The 24,343-nt window shown below is 33.0% G+C and overlaps 1 protein-coding gene across 1 annotated transcript; it reads right to left on the bottom strand.

The window, feature by feature from the left end:
- Positions 1 to 14: 14 nt before the first annotated feature.
- LOC132718302 (uncharacterized) lies at positions 15 to 24,159 on the bottom strand. The gene is made up of 12 exons (XM_060701993.1): positions 23,877 to 24,159; positions 19,189 to 19,376; positions 15,791 to 15,929; positions 11,091 to 11,256; positions 10,212 to 10,423; positions 7,561 to 7,565; positions 6,654 to 6,742; positions 5,488 to 5,609; positions 5,008 to 5,175; positions 4,013 to 4,149; positions 3,123 to 3,229; positions 15 to 2,331 (listed from the first exon to the last, which is right to left on the bottom strand). The coding sequence occupies exons 2-12, from the start codon at positions 19,289 to 19,291 to the stop codon at positions 2,245 to 2,247; spliced, it is 1,335 nt and encodes a 444-aa protein (XP_060557976.1). The 5' UTR covers positions 19,292 to 19,376; positions 23,877 to 24,159; the 3' UTR covers positions 15 to 2,244.
- Positions 24,160 to 24,343: the final 184 nt, after the last annotated feature.

Below are 24,343 nucleotides of genomic sequence, written 5' to 3'. Positions count from 1 at the left end.
ACAAACACGATTCCAAGAGTTTAGCAACTTTAATGAACATTTTAGGGTCTTTTAAAGATTAAGTAAAGTATTAAGCGAACAAGAAGAAATTATTATATTTTAGACGTATTTGTTTATTTGCAATAGACGAAATAACCAACACATAAAAAATGTATAAATAGGATAACCTCTGCAGAGCGACCCTCTTATAGAACGATAATTTTACAACAACAGAATCCATTGTGAATTTAACCTCTCTATAGCGACCTCCCTCAACAACTAAAATCTGTACCTCTTAAAAGGTGTTGCTCTGCAAAGGTTGAACTGTAACTTAAAAATCGCATCATACATGATTGTGTATATAGACATAGGCAGAAATAGACTACACTTATCAAAAAGCTTCGTAATAAAAGCCTTTACCTGTATCATTAGTTTAAACATTTGTATATATGCGTGTATGTAAATGTTATTTCAATTTCCAAAAATTGAAACCATACTTGTAAATGTTATTTCACAGAAATGTAATTTTGACAAATAGTATTGTATATAATCACATAGACAAAATGACAAATAAACTACATTGTATATTATAACACTTTGCCTTATTTCACCCACGTGACCAGGACATCCGGGTAGTTTGATCTGTTCGCTATTCATTCAGTACATATTTTGAAACTGGTCTTGTCCAGATTGAAATATTTTCTTTAAGTCTATAATTAAAATATATTCAGCGAAAATAAACGTATGTATCGCGTCCTGAAACAACCTTAGTTACTTGGAAAAAATATTTGATGGCCCGGGTAAAGAAATAAAACAAGAGAGTCATTGTGGAACTTAATCGCTCAACTGAAGATGGGTTTTAAATGAACAAGATTTCGTTATTAGCTTATTCCTATTGAGTTTCATCATAAAGGATAATTCCTACATAATTTAATAAAAATTTGCCCACCTTGCGATCAGGTGAGCTAAATGTTGCAGTGGATTCATACAAACTGTGCTGTAGTCATGAGAAAAAGGAAACAATTAACACGTGTTCACTGTTAAGCAATATCGTAGTTGCAGAATCTTTAGCAACGGAAATTTATGACAAATTTACATTACAGCACTGAGATATCAATTCATTACAATCAAAAGCCGATCTGCTTTAAAGCTGCACGCCTCCAGATGAGCCAAAATATTTCAATAAATTCAATCTTTAGAAGAATGTATTAAGATCTTAAGTAAAGTAAAAAGATTAAATATTTAATTAATTATTTACATGTCATGAGCGATTAATGACTGATTTTGCAGTATCAATCACTATAATTCTAATGTTACTAAAACCAGTAAATGGTATTTATGTATATTTTGACCTCTTTTTTGGCAATGTGTAAATTACTTTCTTTGTTCACTTCAAAGTATTTTACTTTTAAATAAATTTTAAAATTTTCATGAAATGAGCATGAATCTGGAGGCATGCTGCTTTAATATGTAACATATTATTTTGGAGGGAAAACGGACATCCGTTCACCTCATCGAGCGTCTGATGTAACCTTAACCTGCAGAATTTGTGTAATGCGTTTGTCATGCGTTTGTCATGCTTTAATTGAATCTAGAGCAGTCCAATCAAAATTTTAGGTAATTGTAAAATAAAGTAAAATTTCCTAGACATTTTAAATTTCGAACATTATTTAAATGATCTTTATATGGCTTACATCTTGTATGACAACAAATATGCATTACTTTTTATCCGGAAACATAAGTTGGTAAAATTTTAATAAAACGGAACTATAATATCATTATATACATTGTATATAAAGCCTTTTGTAATTACATGTTTCGGATTGCGTACCTACGTTGCATTATTTCGGACTTCCGGTTAAAATGCATCATGAAAATCAAATAAAATATGTTCCTATGACCAGTTTCCGGCATGATTTTCATAAATAAAACAGTTAACCAAGTCAGTATTAACTGTAATTTTGCTATTTTTAGAATAAAATGGCATAGATTTTGGGGTTTTTCCGAACAAAATAAGATAGATATAATAGTGAATCTAAGCACAAACACAAACACGTTTTACTGTGACAAAACTCTAATATAATTACCTCTAATAAGAAATGTAAGGTCTGTGTCTTGCAGTAACATTTTACATGCAAAAGTATCATAATATATTTAATAGAATATAACCAAATACGCAAATAATTCACACTGAAATATTTTAAGCGTGATGTCTGAAAAACAAAAGAGTTAGGTTATGCTATAATTTCAGCATGGTTCGTCGTTTTACAAATGTGTAATTTTCTCATCTTTAATTCGTTTTGAACTCTTTTTGAGTTTTAGAATTTCCTCCTTCGTTGCTTTCAACAGGCTCTGAAAAAAGAAATGTTTGATATCAAGGTATGAAATATTTGTAACCGTTTTATTCACAGGTTCGACCTCTACAGATATATTTATTACAAAATGCACTTTTAGTTCGGTAATTTCCACCTTCATTTGACAAAGATCAATGATTTAGACCTTGTATTTTATCACCAAAATCGACCTGTTTGATATCGAACTTGCAATTTTATATTTAACATGCAAAAGTATCATATATTATAAATAGTTATAATAGTTATTTTATATACTAGTAGTTAAAACTATTATAAACTTTAAATATGGTAATTAATAAGCCATGGATACCATCACATTCCACTGTTACTAGTATTTAAAGTGTACGGACGGACAGGTTGAAAGCAGGATAGACACAGGAAAAGCTCATTTCCATCCCAAGTGGAAAAATATAGTTTATAAATGAAATTTTGAAAATGTAACGCCATGTTTGAAAGTTTAAGTTTTTGATAAGAAAATGTCTGGGTATTTTGTAGGGGTTTAAGCCCCACTGACACTGTAAAGCTCATATGGCGACCTTCTAGCTTTACTGGTGTTTGGAGATCTCAGGTGCCTCCTTGGTGCATCATTTCAGGCACGAACGGGCGTCTGAGTAAGCAAATTTGACAGCTTCCTCACATGAAAGAATCATGATTTTCTGACTGGATTTGAACTCATAGCGGTGAGCTGCAAGTAATTTGAAGTGAGCAACCTTAAAGGATTGCCACGGAGGCCCATTTAAGGGAATGTAGATTTTATATATACGTACACATGTGGGGGTATACCCGTACCTTTTTATTTACTTTCCCTATGACGTCTGTCAATGGGATAAACATGCCGTAGTCCTTTCTGCAGTAAAAGTAACGTTTTCCAACATGGCTTCCATCGGATGTTCCAGCTACTCGCAAGATAAAAAAAGAACAAAAATTAAAATTACAAAATGACATACCGTTATGACGAATTTTTTTTTACAGAAATATCATGAAATCCTTCATTATAATTATGATCAAAGACAAGAGCACCGTATGCGCTGTTAACGCTCGTCTTGTTAAGGGTGTCTATAACCAAGTTTGACAACGCAACAAAAATCTAACTTAAAAGGGGAAATAACTCCAAAATTATTGAATTCAGAATAATGCCCCTTGTCTCACCACGGCACCTTGTCATGACAACTTATTTCTTGAACTTTATTACAATGTTTGAATATTGGGCTGCATTAAAATTTTTGCACGACGACGCAGGGATTGTTTTAGCGGGACTATTTCTTCAAAATAGGAAAGCTAAAAACATTTTAATTAGGCTCATGAAAACGTCTTTGATATTAAACTCATTTCATAAGATGACACTTTTCGAAAGATGATTTTGTTTTTACTTTGGTTTTATTCAGTGCACAAATGGACTAAGGATTGATGTATAGTTGTGGAAAATACCTTAAAATCTTAAATGTTCAGTAGGATGACAGACATGTATGTACATGTAGTTATAACGTCTATTTGGCCAATTAAGTCCAATAAATGCTTATTTCTTTATCTCATTAGCTTTTTATTTCTAGTTTCTAGCTAAAATTTCTAAAAAGTTACTCGTTGGCCAATTACCTGTATTATCTTTGCTTCTGTTGCATTTTGGCATTTAGTTTAACATATAAATTAGATAATAATAATCCACTTAAAACAGCATTTACCTGCAGTATCCAACTCTATACCGACAAACAAGGCATGTGATTGGTCAATTTTATCCACGTGACCAATATAACGGATATGACCAGAGTATCCTCCTTTGGTAGTCACGTGATCATCTAACTGAACTTGAAGTTTACTACTGTAATAAAAATGTAAGAAACAGATAAATTTAATATATATTTATGATTCGGTTTATGCAAATAAAATATTGGTACCAAAATTGTGATATTTTATATATTGAAAAATTTGTTAAGACTGCCTACAACGTGGCATGTGACGTCATCTTAAGGCCATTTGGTCTCTTCCTGACACGTACCAGAAATTGTCATTTTAAAGGTAAAGAAAGGTGTCGTTCGAGCAAGTTAAGTTGTTTTTCTCTGAGAAACAAGTATTTGGAATCAGACAGAAAAAAAAAAAACGTTGCAGACCAATGTCCTTTTGTCATTCATGGTCATATACCAAATGCTTTTGATGTTTTGCGAGTTCAATGAATAATAATTTGAATAGCAATAGAGTCATCTGTAACTATGTAAAATTAATTTATTGAATTTCATAATAATTGTGTATATATATAGTAAAACAATTTACTAATTGTGTGCAATTCAGCGAAAATGGCAATGATAGCGAGAATGGTTTATATTTGGTCAAGCTACCAATCATTGTAAAATCAAACCTTTGAACAAAGACCACCCAAGGGAGAGACAACGCAAGGTCTCTATAGACAAGTGGTCTTTATTTGGAGGTTAATTTATTCCGTTTTACATGTAGCAATGAAGGGTTATTTAAAAAGTAGCCTTTATATACAGGGTTATTCTGAAGCGACCTTTAGCACAGATTTGACTGCATAAACAGAGGAAAGGACTATACGACAATCACATATACTGTGCGAGTTATTTAAGGAATTAATATAATATTTAATACCAGGTAATATAATTATAATTAATAATGTCATAATAATTATAATATAATATCAAAAGAATAAGAACGTTTGCCATACTTGACAGCATATCTATGTGGTTCATCAAGATAGACGTCCGAGTAATGGGTCAGATCATCTTCACTTCCGAGGGCATCAATGCACGTGGAACATTTACAGTTAGGTAACGTACCAACGTAAGACACTGACGTAATTGCTTGACGTTTGGCTGGCGGCTTCTTGAAGAGGCTGTAAGTAAAATTCAAGATATATCCATTGTGGTTTGTAGAAATAATACTTTGTTTACTTTTTGCTACTTTTATGACAATTAATTTCAGGTTCAGCATCTAACATGCCCTTAATTCATAAAAACTAATATAAAACTCATGTTTGCTCTTTTTTAAAGAAGGGAAAATACATTTATTTCTGAATCATAATGTGCCTTTAATCACAGAGTTCTACTTGTCTACAGAAGCTGATAGGAAATAAGATTACGTTTTAAACAAGCTGTTGTTGTTATTGTAGTTAAAGGGATCGACATAAATGGTGTCTCAGACAAACCTGATACGCTCGTGTTCAGAGCCGGTTCTAGATGTCCTGTTACTGCCCGTGTAATACCCGTTGTCTTCTATGACTTTCTCAGCCTCGTTCTGATCGTACGTCTTCGGTATTGCGCCAGACGACTGTATGACAAAGATAGGAATAGCAAAACAATTATACATTCACGTTGTTTTCGTTTTTTATGGTCATATTTGGAAAAAGAGCTTTAAATAGAAATTGTAATATATAATACTGCACGTTTGTGACGTCGTTTATCATAAAAAGATGTATCTTTAATTTATTTACAAGCCTGCTTTAAATTTATGAAGGAATGTTTACTGTTTCCCCGAAATAAATGAGAGTGAGCGCATGCGTCGGACTAGTAACTTAAGGATTGCTGACCGCGTGGTTTCAAACCTCGTGAGGGAAAAGCGTTGTTCCTGCAAGCAAGAAACTTTACACTCATTCTTAGTACTGGTTGGTTCCAGGAACGAATTCCAGATTGAAATTAATGAATTTGAATGAATAACGAATTAAATGAATTCGTACAAACTTACCAGTTTTCAATAATTTTATTTTGTTTTATAGTTTTCAAGAAAATAATACGAGTTACTGTTAATGGCCAGTATTACAAGTCATGCACAACTTTGTAATGTTTTGACAATTAGAAATCAAAGCGCTGTGAGCACTGTTGTTTAGTACTTAATTAAAGTTATACATATTCAATCGATAATGGTTTCAGTTAGCGTGCATTTAATGTAAGACTATGAAGTGTTTATGCCATTTAAAGTGTACAAAGTTATATCTAATGAATTTTTTTTTATAAAATTTATCAATATTAAAATTATGTTGTTTTCATTTTTTAACACACATGACTATTGTACGTAAATAGAATAAAAGAGTTCACCGGAACAAAATATCATACAGCTATTATCAGTAGATTTTAACCGTTTATCAAGTATTTTAGGCATGTGTCATTTGCTTCTAAAGAAGTACACAAACATATTTTAAAGTATTCTTGTTCAAAATCCAAACAATAATTTTGTAAACTGCAGGCAAGAGACATTTAGCCATTTACACTTTAAAAGTAAAACTGACCTATTTTTCAGTTGGAAATTTACGACGGCTTTGCAGTATCCATGAAAATAGTTCTACCAAGCAACAAAATAAAGTATATTGTTCTTTACCTCCATGCGTTTAAGTCGCTTTTTCAGTTGGTCTATTTCTTTTCTAGCTTCAGTTAGATCCTCTTCCAGTTTTGCATTCAATTTTACAGCTTAAAATTTAAAAAAAAATGTTGAGTCAGTCTTCTGTCATATCATTATGTTTGGGACTATCAGACTTTAAACATTACAATAGGTATGAAATTATGAAGTGTATATGTAGTGTACGTAAGTTGAGTTATAATGGACTATTTTTTGTAGCTTTAGAGGTCAATGCTACGCTGTTGGTAATGCACGTGCAGACACCTTAATTCAGTTTAATTTAACAATATGGAAGCCAATGTCTATTTGAGATAAGCAATAATTACATTTGTACGTAACATGAAAAGGTTACAATAGTCAATTTCAAAAATGTTTGCGGCAGTCAATATATTGGTAAATTCAACAAAAAATCCTCTTTTTTTTTTTGTTTTAAAATAAGGGGTAAAATTTGGGCGTTTGGGTTTAAAGGGTAAAATAAAATTTTTTTAAATTTTTTTTTTTCATAATTCTCTTCCAGGGAGGCCCTTAAAATTTTGGGGTTTTTGAAACAACTTTTGTTTTCTCCTTTGACAGTTTCGGTCTGAATAAAGAAAAAAATTTAAAAAAGGTTTAAAAACAAAGTAAATTTGAAATAGGGTTTTAAATTTAACAAAAGGCTTGTTTTTTGATCTAACATTTTTCCTGACGGGTTTGAAAAAAAATGTACAATTGAAAAACAAATTACACATTTGTTTTTTTAAACATAAAAAATTTTAAAATTTTAATTCTTATCCTAAAATATTGCTTTTATCAATAACCGGTTTTAATCTTTTTTGGGTTTTCGAAAGTTCCATAACAAAACGGTAATGAAACTTCTTAAAAATCACACCATAAATATTATACAACATACACACACTATATGATATATATCACAGTAAAACTGAAATATAATTAATTTGCATATACATGTATGTGTATTTCAATTATGTAATTATTGTTATATAATGTAAACCAGGCCTCGGAGTTGTAGAACTTTTTTTCTGATATCCATTCTCGAAATTCAGGGTTTTTCATTGGTCAGAGTGTACATTCTGAACCGGTTTCAAATTTATTAAAGATCTAAAATATGATTTTAACTTGAATGTTTAAGAAAAATATATAACCTCAGCACCTGAACTTTTATTTAACTTAGGGATAGAACTTACTTTATCCTCATAGCTTTCAAGTTTGGTATGGTAGTAATTTCAGATCCTAAACTTTTTTTTAAACGGGGGGGTTTAAAAAAACTTTATTTTATTTTTAAAAAGTTTAAAATTTTGGTAGGAAAGTTTTTTTGGGGTTTAAAAAAAAACCCTACTCGTAAAGGGGGGAATTTTCTTTTGGATTATCTTCCTGATAAATTTGGTTTTAAATTTAAAAATTTAAAAATTTGGGTCTCAAAAATCCGCATCTAAAATTTTAATTTAATTCCCATCCGCACCGTGCGGTTTGCCCTAAAAAATTGCGGGAACCGGGTCAAATTTGTCACGTACCGGAGTCTTCCGATTTTTTATCAACAAAACAGCTTTTTCGTTGTCTTTTATATTTTTTGCTTAGGTTAAATTTTTAAATATTGCTAAATATTTTCAAAAATGAAAAGTCCCGAAAAAAACATGTTGCTAAGTCAATATAAACAAACGCCCTTCCGTTGGTTTTTAAAAATTCCGGTTTCCCCTTTAAAGAATGGCTCCATTCCCCGGCTGGTTTGTGGTCATTCGATTGTGGAATTATCACTGTTTCAAGTAGAAGCTGGGAAGCGCGGCATGTGGAACGTTGAGAATTCTAAAAATGCGGAAATGTTCGAATGGAATAGATCTGAAAGATAGAAAAGAGGTAAAATCATTACGTGACATTAAATCTGTATTGACAGTCTCAAAGAATCGATATCGGAGACTATACATAAGCTTTTTTTTTTCAGTGTAAATTATATAGAGGAAAAATTTTGTTTTTTGTGCGTAAAGATAAAAATTTTATTCCCCATCGAGTGAGCTTTAAAAAACAAGTATTTCTCGCGAGTGGTGTAGCCACGAGTGAGAAACACTGTTTTTAAAGTTCACGAGATGAAATAAAAATTACATCTTACACAAACAATCAAATTTTCTTTTTATTTTTATGCTTAAGAACAAGTTAAAACGAAATTTCCTAGATATTAACTTTAATATTAAAATCTGTTTTCCCCACTGGTAGCTTTTATTATGTACATGTATTAGTCGAATTTCTCATAAAATACAAGAAGTCTTGGGCTGAAAAAAAGTTCGATAATCAACGTTAAATGGCGGTGATATTATTCATTTTATTAAAAAAAATATGAATGATCGCTTGTTTTAATAATAAAAACAAACAATTCTAGTTGGAGAAAAAGTCCAACCATCCATCCATATTTTTGCTACTTACTGCGAATTTATATTAGACCTGGCACTGTTAAATGTAATCGGCCGCCCTTTTTAAAAGTTGTGTATTTCATGGGAGGAAAATAATTGAGTTTGATTCAGAGGGATATCATTTGGATTTGTTAGTCATACACCTTTTCAAAAGAAAGAAAACTTATTTGAGGATTGTAACAGACAATATATAAGTGTTGACAGATGTGTAAACATTAAAAATCGGCTAGGAAATTGGAAACTTTGATTTGTTGAAAGGCTGCCTTACGAGCACTGAGTTGTTTACTTATTGTTCGGGCTCATGGCTGTCATTGCTTTTCAAGTTTTCATAAAGCATACGGCAGTTATTGCTCGTAGGATAATTAAATATGCCCAAATGTCTTCAAGAATAGTTTTGCTTGTGGAAGGAATGTATTTTAGACTGTAAAAATGAAACAAAAAAATTAAGAGACAATATTTGGTGATTGGTAATTTGGATGAATAGAAGTAAGTTTTCTTCTTTTTATTACTTTTGACATTTTAGTTCATTTTCAGTTTTGCTTTTCTCTAAACAGCCTGACATTGTCAAAATTGTCAGCAAAAATAAAATTGAGGTACCACATGGGGAAAATCTTAAAAAAGTTATTTTTCCGCCCTTTGAAAAAGTTGGGGGGAATAATTTTTGAATTATTTTTCCGCTGAGGAAAATTTAAAACAAATTTTAATTTAAAAAACCGGATAAATAGTAAACCCACGAAAAGGCCATAAAATAATCTTTTGAAAAAAAATAAAAAAATGTTTTTTGGGAAGATTTTAGGGAAAATCAAAATGGGAAACAAAACATAACAACTCTTAAATTTTATTTAATTTTTTTGGAAATTAAAACTTTTGGGTCGAATTTTTTAAAATTAGGGGAAAGGGTATTGGGCCAAACTGGTTCTTGTAACTAATTTTAAAAAAGACGATTTTGGGGTAAGGGAAATATGCTAAACCAAAACTTTTTAAAGGGGTTTAGTGGTTTTGGGTTAAAAAAAAACTTGGCCGGAAAAGCTTTAAGAAAAAGGGGTTAAAAGGAAATCAGTAAAAAACCTAAGTTCAAAGCCTGTTGATATACATGGATATGATTAGCAATGTAAAAAAAAACAACAGAACTAAGTCCTACAAATCAGAAACAAACCTTGGTGAGCCATGTTGTTTACTGTCGGTACTACTCGCCGGAGAATATTGCACCCCAATAGGACGGAGAGATCCGCCACAGGGTTTGTCTAATTTTGGCGAGTAATTGTACAGTCCAACTTTATTCTTGTCCAGTTTCGGCGAGTAACTGTAGCTACTAGAACTGTTGCTACACCGTGAACTGGACCTAAAATGCTCCTGAAACGGTAGTTGAAAAATATATACATAAAGTCAAACCAATCGTATCTTCTCGGCCTTTTCCGTCAATCGGTTATTATGAATAAAAATTGAGGTGTTCCGATTGACGTCAAAGTGCACCATTATTATCCCTTGGCACCCTAAATATATTTAATGGACTTGTCCTTTTTTTCCCAGAGGGGAAATTAAAACTTTCCCAATCTTTTTTAAAAAAAATTTAAAAATTTAAGTAAAAATGAATAGGGCCCGTAATTTAGGTATTGGTTTATTTTTTGGCTCCCCGAAAAAGGCCCTTGCTCAGATCGTAAGAAACAATTTAAAAATATGATTTTTTTTATAAAAGGGGTTAAAAATTTATTTTAAACGGGGCATTAAAGGGTCCCCATGCAAAAATGCAAAAATGTAAAAGCTTAAATGGGGATTTTTTTTGGGTTTTATCGGAAAACAAAGAAAAACAATGTTTAAAAATTGCTCCCATAAACTTTTCGTGAAACATCAAACGGGGTTTAAAATTTTGGAATAAAAAAAAATAGGGGCTTTGGGCTCGGGGTTTGGGTTAAATTTTTTTCCAAAAAAATGAAACTATCGTTGTAAAGAAGTAAATTTACTCTGCAGAGGGTCGTTCTGTCGAGGTTGCACTGTAATCTTAAATTTTATATTTCAGTACCTGTATTGCAAGACTCTGCTCCTGTAAAGATTTGATACACTGCTCCGTGTAGGAACTCAGCGATGGAGGGGTCGGGCTCATGGAGTGGCTTGGCACCGAGCCCCCGTTACAAGATGACCGGAAAGCATCATTTTGTCTCCGAAGAATTCTCAATTTTCTTTCAAGACTGAAAAAAATTTTGCAACATAAGTTTTCTACTACTGATCTCTAAATATATATAAGTTTTTCTCAGATAGAAAAAACAACAACAAAAAAACAAAAACAACAACAACAAACAAACAAACAACAACACAACAACATGGCTTTTAAGCATGGTAAACATTCACGTATATCAAACGTATCCCAGCAAAAAAAAATGTAAGTGCAAAAAAGTCAGATAGCAAGCACAGAAATTAATGCCTTTCCTTCGTAACCGAATTACCGAGGTAACCGAGTTGTTTTTTTTTATCTCTATGGTATATAAAGCAAGGCTACACAAAAACCGCAGTAGAATTACTCAATTCACAAGATATGATTCGCTTTAAACCACTATTTACAGTCATGCTGTATAGCTGATAAGCCCAAGCGCTGGTAGATAGTACATAAGAAAAGTGCGTATGAATTCCGAGGAATGTGCAAACGTGGAATTACATTTAGTATTTTTTTCCGCCCCCGGGGAGTAATGCTATGAACGCGTATATAACGCGTAACCCTTAACCTACTGAATTTGTGTAATGGATTAGTCCTGCTTTGAATTTGGAACAATCCATTCCAAAATTTAGGGATTTTTAAATCGTAAAATCAAAAATTGAGTTACTAGCAGTATACATGTAAGCAGGGTTCTATTTGAAAGACCCTGATGTAAGGCTGCACGGATGCACAGGCTGTCATGACTATATATTTGTGACATAAACACCAAATTTTCTATAAGTTTTTTATTATATAACAACATGAACTACTAGTATATAATAGGGGATATGAATAAAGATCCAACATGAAAGTGAAGAAAAAAGTATAAATAAAACAACAACAAAAAATAAAACAACTACAAAGCATGCAGTAGAAACTATTTTCGTTATTTGTAAAAGTAGATAAAACATTGTCATAGCTGGAAATAAACGTCTTACTTTGACAGTAACAAGACATAAAAGGACAGCAAAAACTGTTTGTGCCTGAATGTTTGAAATCTGTAGCTAGAAATGAAAAGATTTCGTAAATTTCAGCCATGTTTTATCTATTTGTACGTCTGTAATAATACAAGTGTTTCATTGTTAAAAAAGCCAAACATCAAGATCACGTGCAGAGTTATAATCAATGAGAGGTTGAACAAAACACATATATTGGTAAACTTCACAGACAGTTACAGAATGACGTCAGTTTTTTCTTCTTCTGATATATGGGGTAGGTTATTTAATAAACGAGTAGAATTGGTCATGCAGCAATTAAATATATGTTCCCGTTCAACAGAAACTGAGATTGCATATGTTATAACCCCATAAACTCCAGCTGATTGCATATGTTATAACCCTATGAACTCTAGCAGATTACATATGTTATAACCCCATAAACTCCAGCAGATTGCATATGTTATAACCCTATGAACTCCAGAAGATTGCATGTGTTATAACCCTATGAACTCTAGCAGATTGCATATGTTATAACCCCATAAACTCCAGCAGATTGCATATGTTATAACCCTATGAACTCCAGAAGATTGCATATGTTATAACCCTATGAACTCTAGCAGATTACATATGTTATAACCCCATAAACTCTAGCAGATTGTGTATGTTATAAACCATATGAACTCTAGCAGATTACATATGTTACAAATCCCATAAACTCTAGCAGATTGTGTATGTTATAACCCTATGAACTCTAGCAGATTGCATATGTTATAACCCATAAACTCCAGCAGATTGCATATGTTATAACCCTATGAACTCCAGAAGATTGCATATGTTATAACCCTATGAACTCTAGCAGATTACATATGTTATAACCCCATAAACTCTAGCAGATTGTGTATGTTATAACCATATGAACTCTAGCAGATTACATATGTTACAATCCCATAAACTCTAGCAGATTGTGTATGTTATAACCCTATGAACTCTAGCAGATTACATATGTTATAAACCCAATAAACTCCAGCAGATTGCATATGTTATAACCCAATAAACTCCAGCAGATTGCATATGTTATAACCCCATAAACTCAAGCAGATTGCATATGTTATAACCCCATAAACTCCAGCAGATTGCATATGTTATAACCCTATGAACTCTAGCAGATTACATATGTTATAACCCCATAAACTCCAGCAGATTGCATATGTTATAACCCTATGAACTCCAGAAGATTGCATATGTTATAACCATATGAACTCTAGCAGATTACATATGTTACAATCCCATAAACTCCAGCAGATTGTGTATGTTATAACCCTATGAACTCTAGCAGATTGCATATGTTATAACCATATGAACTCTAGCAGATTACATATGTTACAATCCCATAAACTCCAGCAGATTGTGTATGTTATAACCCTATGAACTCTAGCAGATTACATATGTTACAATCCCATAAACTCTAGCAGATTGTGTATGTTATAACCCTATGAACTCTAGCAGATTACATATGTTATAAGTTATAACCCCATGAACTTTAGCAGACTGCCTATGTTAGAACCCCATGAACTCTAGCAGATTGCCTATGTTATAACCCTATGATTTCTAGCATTATTGAAATCTGTAGCTAGAAATGAAAAGATTTCGTAAATTTCAGCCATGTTTTATCTATTTGTACGTCTGTAATAATACAAGTGTTTCATTGTTAAAAAAGCCAAACATCAAGATCACGTGCAGAGTTATAATCAATGAGAGGTTGAACAAAACACATATATTGGTAAACTTCACAGACAGTTACAGAATGACGTCAGTTTTTTCTTCTTCTGATATATGGGGTAGGTTATTTAATAAACGAGTAGAATTGGTCATGCAGCAATTAAATATATGTTCCCGTTCAACAGAAACTGAGATTGCATATGTTATAACCCCATAAACTCCAGCTTGATTGCATATGTTATAACCCTATGAACTCTAGCAGATTACATATGTTATAACCCCATAAACTCCAGCAGATTGCATATGTTATAACCCTATGAACTCCAGAAGATTGCATGTGTTATAACCCTATGAACTCTAGCAGATTGCATATGTTATAACCCCATAAAACTCCAGCAGATTGCATATGTTATAACCCTATGAACTCCAGAAGATGCATATGTTATAACCCTATGAACTCTAGCAGATTACATATGTTATAACCCATAAACTCTAGCAGATTGTGTATGTTATAACCATATGAACTCTAGCAGATTACATATGTTACAATCCCATAAACTCTAGCAGATTGTGTATGTTATAACCCTATGAACTCTAGCAGATTGCATATGTTATAACCCCATAAACTCCAGCAGATTGCATATGTTATAACCCTATGAACTCCAGAAGATTGCATATGTTATAACCCTATGAACTCTAGCAGATTACATATGTTATAACCCCATAAACTCTAGCAGATTGTGTATGTTATAACCATATGAACTCTAGCAGATTACATATGTTACAATCCCATAAACTCTAGCAGATTGTGTATGTTATAACCCTATGAACTCTAGCAGATTACATATGTTATAACCCAATAAACTCCAGCAGATTGCATATGTTATAACCCAATAAACTCCAGCAGATTGCATATGTTATAACCCCATAAACTCCAGCAGATTGCATATGTTATAACCCCATAAACTCCAGCAGATTGCATATGTTATAACCCTATGAACTCTAGCAGATTACATATGTTATAACCCCATAAACTCCAGCAGATTGTGTATGTTATAACCCTATGAACTCCAGCAGATTGCATATGTTATAACCATATGAACTCTAGCAGATTACATATGTTACAATCCCATAAACTCCAGCAGATTGTGTATGTTATAACCCTATGAACTCTAGCAGATTACATATGTTACAATCCCATAAACTCTAGCAGATTGTGTATGTTATAACCCTATGAACTCTAGCAGATTACATATGTTATAAGTTATAACCCCATGAACTTTAGCAGACTGCCTATGTTAGAACCCCATGAACTCTAGCAGATTGCCTATGTTATAACCCTATGATTTCTAGCAGCAAGAAGCTTTATAAATCCCTGGATGCTAGCACCGAGAATATCCAAAATATCATATAACCAACTGAATAATAGCACAGAAGAAATTATATAACCCATGAACGCTAGTAACTATTATACCATATAACACATTCAACTCTAGCAACGAGTATATCATACAACTCCTTGAATGCCAACACCAAGATTGTCGAAAATATCATATAACTCTGAACGCTTGGAATGATTATATCATATAACCACATGAACAATAGCACTGAGAATATCATATAGTCCACAAACCCTAGAAATTATTACATGTATATCATATAAAACCACTGACTCAAGCAGCGAGTATGTTATATAACCCCCTGAACGCTGGGACCTGGAATATCGAATATATCATATAACCCCCTGAACTCTAGTGCCGAGAATATCGAATGGCACCAAGCATTATCCAAACAACAATTTTATGTATTTTACAGCCATAGCTTTTTCTCATATCAAAAAACGAAACAAAAAAAAAAACAAACAAAAATGATTACCATTGTTTTGTGCGCATCAAATTTGCAACATCAGCACAGAGGGGTACAATTCCTTTTCTAGTACTGTTGACCACAAACGCCACAGCACGTGCCGCCACCTCTTTGTCTTCCATAAGGCCACATAACTCATTATTACTGTCTGAAACAAAAGAAAAACAATCGTGTTACTGTCCGAAACCAAGAAATATATATGCGTTACTATCTAAAAACAAAGATATGTTTGTGTGACAGGAAATATTTATGTGTTACTGTCTGAAAACAAGAAATATTTAAATGTTACTGTCTGAAAACGGAAATATTTATGTGTTACGGGAATATTTCTGTGTTACTGTCTGAAAAGGGAAATATTTAAGCGTTACTGTCGGAAAACAGGATATATGTGTTACTGTCTTGAAACAGGAAATATTTATGTGTTACTGTCTGAATCTAAGAGTTATTTATTTGTTGCTGTATGAAAACAGGAAATACCAATGGAGATTGCACAAACAATGTTTGGAAAGCTGCATTCCGTATGACTGGTCAAGTTAAGTTGGTCCTTTCCTGAAAAAAACTGCCAATTTTAATGACATTTTATATTCATACTGTGTTAACTTAGTTTATCTAAAGTATAACATAACATATTTTCTCTGTGTGTACTCAAAATATTTTTATTTTACGTTTATAAAGAGACTGGGTAGCAATGATTGGCATTTTCAAATATCAAATTTGAATATGAGCACGATATATCTTAAAGAAATGGTGGGAAAGTGAGGAATGCACAATTATTGACTGTCAAAAAAGACTCTAATAAAAATGTATTTATTTACGGAGCATACACCGTGTCTTTCCATGTATGGCAATTCCTCGTGTTTTAAATGGTAATAGTTTTGGCGGTAATTATGCACGATTTTACGTGTAAGTTGATCAAATATAGGCATTCGAGGCATTACGTTCACGTCCCCCATTTGTGAAATTTCTTAAAATATAATTTTCATATATTACAAATTATCATGAATAAATTTATGGATTTAACAGATTTTCGATATCTTGTTTTGTCTATTTCAGATTATTCGCCTTCGTTTTAACATGGATGTAAAAATTTAAAAAAAATGATGGGGAGGGAAGGTCAATAATGTCATGTTTTGATTCAATCTGAACTTAATGCATTTTATGTAATTAATGTTTTTTTATTAGGCTCAAAATTGGGGATATATCAGATAGGCGATTGAAGCAGCCGCTGATCTAGAGCTTTGGAGCTTCCTACCTCCCCCTTCCCACGACGGAGTAGGGTTGGGTAGCCCGCTCGCAGCATTTCTGACTTTAGCTTTTCCAATTATATTATATAAGTTAATTCTACCTGCGATTGATTAAAGATAGTATTTCTTAGAAATCGAATTTCATTAGGTTTGTTTGGTTGGGTCGGAGAGAAGAGCACGAACATTTTAGAAGAACACTTGCAGTTTGTCTAATGGAGTTGTTTCTTTTGTTTCTTGTAAATCTTTTGACAAATAAACGGGACGGCCTAACGGCATGCCCTCTAACCTTGTTTTATGTTATGTTTTTCTTTAAAGGTGCTTGAATGCATGTGTATGTTGGAGCATAATAAATCATTTATGCTCGTTTGAGAGCATCGAATAAGAGCATAAAGGTTAAAATGACCAGGTGATCCAGTATTGAAAACTATTCAGTTAAATTTGAAACTGTTTCGAACTCATTTTATCATTTTGTTATCGGCCAAAAACAAGCGCGTCGCAAAATGTTGGGACTAAAATAAAGACTGTTCAAACATGTTTCTAACAATAACATAGATTAGAATTGTTTCCACTTTTTAAAAGAAGGACATAAAAAATCAAGAGAAGAATTAAGAAATTTACGATTCGTAAAATCTTTGAAGATGCGTTCATAAATGTATGGAACTTCTCGAATTTTAGAAATTTTTTTCCCGTCCAAACCTTGAACGTAATTTTAACACGAAAAAAGTCGGTCACATGTTCTTTTAAGTGTACCATTTCTCGGCCATCAGCAACTTGTGGGCGATGTGTTAAATATAATTTATATAAATTCTAATGTAACTTGATACAGTGTTTATGATATTCTTCATTATAAAGCGTTTATGTTATATATATATAAAAAATAACGAATTCAGTTGTATAATAATGATATAAAGTCAAGATAGTTTGGCAAAGTTTTCCGCATCAAGATAAATTATTCATGTTTCTAGAATAATATCATGTTTTGAATGAATTCCGTAAATATCTCCGTCCGATCAATCTTGCATCTGTAAACGTATATTCGTTTCCAAAAAGGCTGCACCAATTTACTACTGATTTTCCTACACATGTACGAGTTACCTTCCCCACTTTCCGTCAGTCTTCGTTATTATAGATAATAGCCGAGGATGTTCCGATTGCGAGTAACCTTCCCAAATCGCAAAGTTCTGTCGGCCGTTTCCGCAAAACCTATGGGTATTTTGTCTTTGCCTCAGAACACAGAAAAGTCCGTTTCGTAAACACAACATAACAGAATTATTTGTCGTGTGAAGCATTTGAAAGACCAAATAAACATTGTGCTATTCCACTAATTTGAGGTATACTTTGTGCGCGCAGACCATCAATATTTGTAGTTTTTGGCCAATCTGTACTTGAAGAAGTCCGAACTTACTGCAAGGGATTTTTTTTAACGAGACTTGATTTTCTTAACATCCAAAGACGATTCGAAAAATTGAATACAATGTACATGTGCATTTTATCAAAACTATCATTTAGGATAAGACTGCAAAATATAATACGTGTAAAAGTTGTTGTATATTTTTCCGTTTTCATTAGAAGTACAATATGTATTATATACAATCATGTAACTGAAAACTGTATATAAAATCGTGCTAACTTTTAAACTAATAATGACAAGTAGATTCCAAAAGTTTCGCTACGATCACATCACATTTCGGAACACATCATCTCATCTAGTTGTCCTTACACCAAGTTTGACGGGAATGGCCGAAAATGAATACGATTGGTACATCGCGTGTTTTGAAAATATAAAATATATATATAAAAAATGAAAATAAAAAAATAAATAAAAAAGCAAGAGTGAATAAGTCCACTAAATAATACGTGTTTTCCTGCGCAAGAAAGTGTAAGATATTGCAAAACATCCAAAGAACTACTTTTTATTGCGCTGTAATATGAAGTGAATGCTGTCAGTTCGTTAACTTTCGGGTGAACGATTTCTGCGTTTTGGTTAACCACGTCAGGGTCACGCGAATACGAAAATACACATTTTTACACAGAAAGCTGCCATATTCAATCTTTGCTTCGTATTTTCTTGCGATTACCTAAAGTACAGCCCCGCAAAATGTACTTTCTTAACGCCTATCTTTGTCATGTTTAACTAATAGTTATAAAAATATATTTGAATACCTGTAAATGAGCTAACTTCGTCAGTTATCTGGTTCCAGGACCATGATCTATTATTATCACTATATGGCGGACTATGTTCTGCGCTGCTGGGTTCAAGCTCCATTCTTCGCGCAAGTATTCATACGCATGAATTTGTAGTTCTTGTTAATTTTGGTCCCTTATGTTCCCCAACGTATTCCGCCTGTTATCTGAAAAAAATCCAAAAAAAGAACAAATAAATAAAACATGTATGTGTTTAACACATTGCAATCAATTACAAAAAAAGGTCAGACAAGACAAAATTGAAAATGATGCGAACCCTGTATTATTGACGAATATCATTTAGTCGTTGTGTCGTGTTCTTAATACTTTGCACGCTTTGCAGCATTTAAGTTATAAGTCAATAAACTATCAAAGACATGCACATGTAGTGACGCATTCCTATGTCTATGTTTTTCTGTTTTGTTTATGGAATGAGACATAAGTTGACGTTTAATGGTCAAGACTATTTCCAGTCGCACCTTATCGGCCCTCCGTCAAACTTCAAATTAGAATGTTATTATTGATAAAGCTTGGACTATGTCATGCTAAAACATGAATTAAAAAGAGGCCTACACAAAAAACATTAGTTTGACGTTAGGAAAAAACCGTTTATACAAAAATAAGAGGATGTAGTATCGTATTGTCGAGGCAAATGTTAGAGTTTATATAATATAGTCGTAACTGTCTTAAGCAGCCAGTCAACGGATGCAGTCCTTTGTCTGCTTTAAGACAGTTGCCTGCTGAATGGAGTATCAAGTTATTATTCCAATGTATTCTTTATTTATTTATGTAAAAGCTATACATTGTATTATAAACTTATGTGCTTGCATTTGTGTACCAAATTCTTTTTTAATTATTAATAAAGTATACTGATTCATCAGCATCATCATCATCACAAAATGTACTTATTTCCGACACAATGTTGTATCATTTTGGACTTGCGGTCTAGCAGTGACTTTCGGCCGTTCAGTGACTTTTTGCAGTGGCACTTGTTTTTTTTAGGTAATAAAATCTTTCGTAACAACACGGATGCAATATACTTGTGTAGTGTGTTTGTTTAAAATTCTCTGCATATCTTTATGGTGATTAGGTCATTGGAAAGCATCAGACTTTCCTTTAAGACTGACTCATTTAGCTCGCAAAGCAGATAAAATGACGCTGATTCAGACCAGACAACACCGTTTCCATTGTAAAATTTATTTTGCATCTAGATACATTAGAGCCCAAAGAGAACTACCCTCGACTCCGACTCCCGATACTGTGAATATCGTAGAGTTTTAGTCAATATAAGTTAAAACTCTAGATAAAGTTTACATTATAGTTTATAAAGATATTAACAGGTTATATAATTACATGTTAATATAAAGACGTTTGACATGTTATGTGTTTTAACGGTTACATGTAAGTTTATATGACCCACTCTGATACATTAGGGTTATATTGCAAACAGCCGTTTTGACATGTTATGTGTGTTTGAACGGTTATATGTAAGTTTATATAACCCGAACTGATACGCAATGGTTATATTGCCTACACGGTCATATAACATGGCAGATATCTTTAAAACGAATTTAAAATACAGCAGAATACTAAATTTATTTCGGGAAAACGAAAATCACTTTTTAATTTCTATAAGACGAAGAATCATTATTATAAACGAAAGGATTATCAAATGAAAAGCGACCAGAAAAAAATAAAACCCAGTTTGATTTCTAATAAGAATCTTTAACCTATTACTGCATGGGCATTTTGTGAAAAATGGCTGTTTTCATTGAAAAGTCTCCCGTTACAAGTTCAAATTGCTATAAAACTATGAAAACTGCTCCAATACTAATCAAACTTGGCACAAGTGTTGACTGGACCATTGCCTTTGCAACAACATGCTCAGTCTTAAATTTCCTGTTACCATGGCAACGAGGGGACATCTCAAAATTGCCAAAAATCACTATTTTGCGTTGATTTTTTTCCATCAAAATTGATTTCAAAGTGCTGCAACTTCTCAATGGATTGAGATAGAGTCCAAGGATTTTCAGCGTTGGTTACACATTACCTTATGATCGATATGGGGTCATTTTTAGCCTCTCACAAGTCCAAAATTTTCTTTGCGATGAGGGGGACTACCGCCCCCCTTCAACGTCCCCCCCCCCCACCGAACAGAAGGGGGCACACCCCCCTTCTGGCAACCCCCTGATGTATCTTTTGGATGGGGGGCGCCGAAAAAGTGGTCACTTTTTTAAACATTTCTCAAACAAAAAAAGTATTGGGGGCCTAAATAAGGCATTTTTTTAAACATTTGAGACAACAGAAAGGGGGGGGGGGGTTAAAAAGGCGTGTATATCGTGTAATGGGTTAACCGGGTTGACAGGTGAGACAACCGTTAAATTACGGATGTATAACCCGCAAAGTCTCCACTGAGGTTTAAAAGCCTAAAACATATCATTTGAATTTCTTACATAAATGAGCTGGGACATTTAAACAGAACTATATATGCAAAGATAGTTAAAGGGATACTCAGGCAAATTAATGACAAAAATATTTAAATGATCTTATATGTACTCAAATCACGATATAGTGGCATTTTTTAAAGTCCAAGAATGAATGTTCTGTATAAATTCTATATATTTTGGATTTGAAGTGTAAATGTATCTCTATATGTTGAACGAAATGTAGACGCCAACATAATCACCGAGTAGTTTTAAAAACAGTCATGTGACTTGAACAAACCATGGAAGTTATAATAACATATGTTTTGGATATTGTATGATTGAAACAAGTCTAAGCCATTCATTTTACATGTTCTTTAACATTTCCAGAGTTTACTTTGACAACTATTGTGAAATCTGAACGCTCTAACCTGACCCACGTGGGTCATGTTAGAAAAACACCATTTTATTCTTTATTCGGAGAAAAGTTTTGTTCATGTGACTGCCTAGTGTATTCTTTTTGAGGACATTAACAGAGTAATGAATGAAAAATTTAAAACGAAGAGATGAAAATTTTGCCTGTGTCTCCCTTTAAGGAATATACTTTGAAATAAATTGAAAATCGTATTTTTATGCTTTCCTTAGCCTGATTTGAGTGAAAAGCGTTTAAACGCTTTTCATTTTGGGTCATTCTTTTAGAACTAATTATTCTAGAAAACGAAGTGCACGAATAATCTGAAATTTTGCACAAAGATTGGTGGCCTAAACCTACATTAAATGGTACAATTATCTGGAAAAAAATATGTTCAGTCCCATCATGTCAAAAAAACTCAGTGGAGTCCCTTTAATAAACAAAATTGAAATTTGACGTTGCACATTGTTTTCATTGATTATAATGAAAAATATTTCGTGAAGTTGTAGCAGTCGTGTACATAGATATAGAGATATAAACGTCACGATTGTCCAATAAAAAATTGACGTTACAAACGTGCAGTTTGAGAAGCCTCAAGAATACAATATCACTTTTATCGAATGTCTTGACCCCAGTAAGTTATTTTAAATTAAAGGTGTGTAATAATGTAGATTTAATGCATCACTTTGAATTTTCTTAAAAAGTTATAGGATCTCACAATTTGAAATAAAAAACAGCTTCTTTTAAGCAATCACTAGAATTTAGCGAACAGATTTTATAGTACTGCTAGACCTGTGAAAATAAAAGCGTCATTTAAAATTATAGAAGCCAGAACTACTTATAGAATTATGTGTGGCCATTAATTACACATCCACCCCCAAGGAAATGAAAATATCCCACCAGCAAAGACTGACCCCTAACAACTAACACATGCCGAATGATATCAAAACCTATCTGAAACAGTTAAATCAGTTGCCAGCGTTTCTCTGGTAATGCATATATGAGCCGCGTCACGACAAAACCAACATAATGGGTTTGCGACCAGCATGGATCCAGACCAGCCTGCGCATCCGCGCAGTCTGATCAGGATCCATGCTGTTCGCTTACAAACCATATTACAAGTAGAGAAACTGATAGCGAACAGTATGGATCCTGATCAGACTGCGCGGATGCGCAGGCTGGTCTGGATCCATGCTGGTCGCAAACCCATTATGTTGGTTTTGTCGTGACACGGCTCATATACTCCGAACTTGAACTACAATAATTATAGAAACTTTTGATAGTAAGATATTTTTGTCCGTCGGCGATAATTTTCTCACGAACAAACGCTTCTGCGTAACGAGTAGGTTTCTTAGAATTTAGATATATGAATAAATATATAAAACGTAAAATGTCGAAAAGTATACATAAAAAAACACCCTAATTAGTAAACAAATATAGGTCATGGTTTCGATCACCATTAATCATCTTTATCTAATCTTATAGATCAACCTCGGTTCGATTGACCTCAAACAAAGAACGCTGACCTTTCCATACAAATTGATTTATGATCAACAAAGGGGCGTATGCTCAAAATACAGACATTTTTGAAAGTTTCAAGGTTTTTTGTTGTTGTTGTTTATCAATATGGCCAATTCGTAGACAGAACCACCCACAGTAAGGTCGTTCAGGGGAAACAAAATAGTTTCTACGCTTTGTATACTAGTAGACAATAACACACATATCTCTCTAAATTAATGCGATGTAAAAATGTTCATTTTGGCAACAAAAAGATTTTCAAACTGTAAATGTTACCAAGAAAATAAAAAACTAAATGTACAAAATAAACAAACCTGGTTTATTCTTAAAGTTCACACATCCATCTTTTTATGAAACAATTATGTAAATATCCGCGTAACATTTCTCAATTAAAGAACACTTTCACAACCTGGCGCCTATGTAACATCCCAGATTATAAAATGGCGTTTGAAAATAAATCATTTACATGAAGAGTACATGTTTTTTTCACATATCGATCGTTATTAAGCGAATTCCATTAGTCGGCCATTTTGGAAAATATTTTGTAGACTGGCTACGTCAGCCTAACAGGCTTATCAGCAGTACTGCAGTCGAAGCTTTGTAAACATGCATGTTGTAAAGTACGGGCTGGCAGCTGCATGAAATAAAACGCAGTCTGGCCGTTTTACAGAATACTTCTTGGCCATTAGGAAAGACGCAATATGTGCGTAGTTACATGTATATCCAGACCATTTTTCCCCCTGCTGTTTTTGCATATTAGAAATTTTCTAATTAGGTGTTT

This window comes from Ruditapes philippinarum, unplaced genomic scaffold (genome assembly GCF_026571515.1).
Source record: "Ruditapes philippinarum isolate M1 unplaced genomic scaffold, ASM2657151v2 ctg1573_1_1_1_1, whole genome shotgun sequence".
Lineage (NCBI taxonomy): Eukaryota > Metazoa > Mollusca > Bivalvia > Venerida > Veneridae > Ruditapes > Ruditapes philippinarum.
The sequence above is the reverse complement of the archived record's forward strand: the minus strand, read 5'-3'. Positions and strand labels throughout refer to the sequence as shown.

Bases quoted from the DNA above. Each gene is read 5' to 3' on its own strand.
- LOC132718302 (XM_060701993.1), bottom strand. From the start codon at position 19,291: ATGGAGCTTGAACCCAGCAGCGCAGAACATAGTCCGCCATATAGTGAT. The intron at 10,424-11,090 runs GTACTGAAATAT...CTACCGTTTCAG, and splicing joins AGCAGAGTCTTGCAATACAG to GAGCATTTTAGGTCCAGTTC. The intron at 3,230-4,012 runs GTAAATGCTGTT...TCTTGCGAGTAG, and splicing joins TATAGAGTTGGATACTGCAG to CTGGAACATCCGATGGAAGC.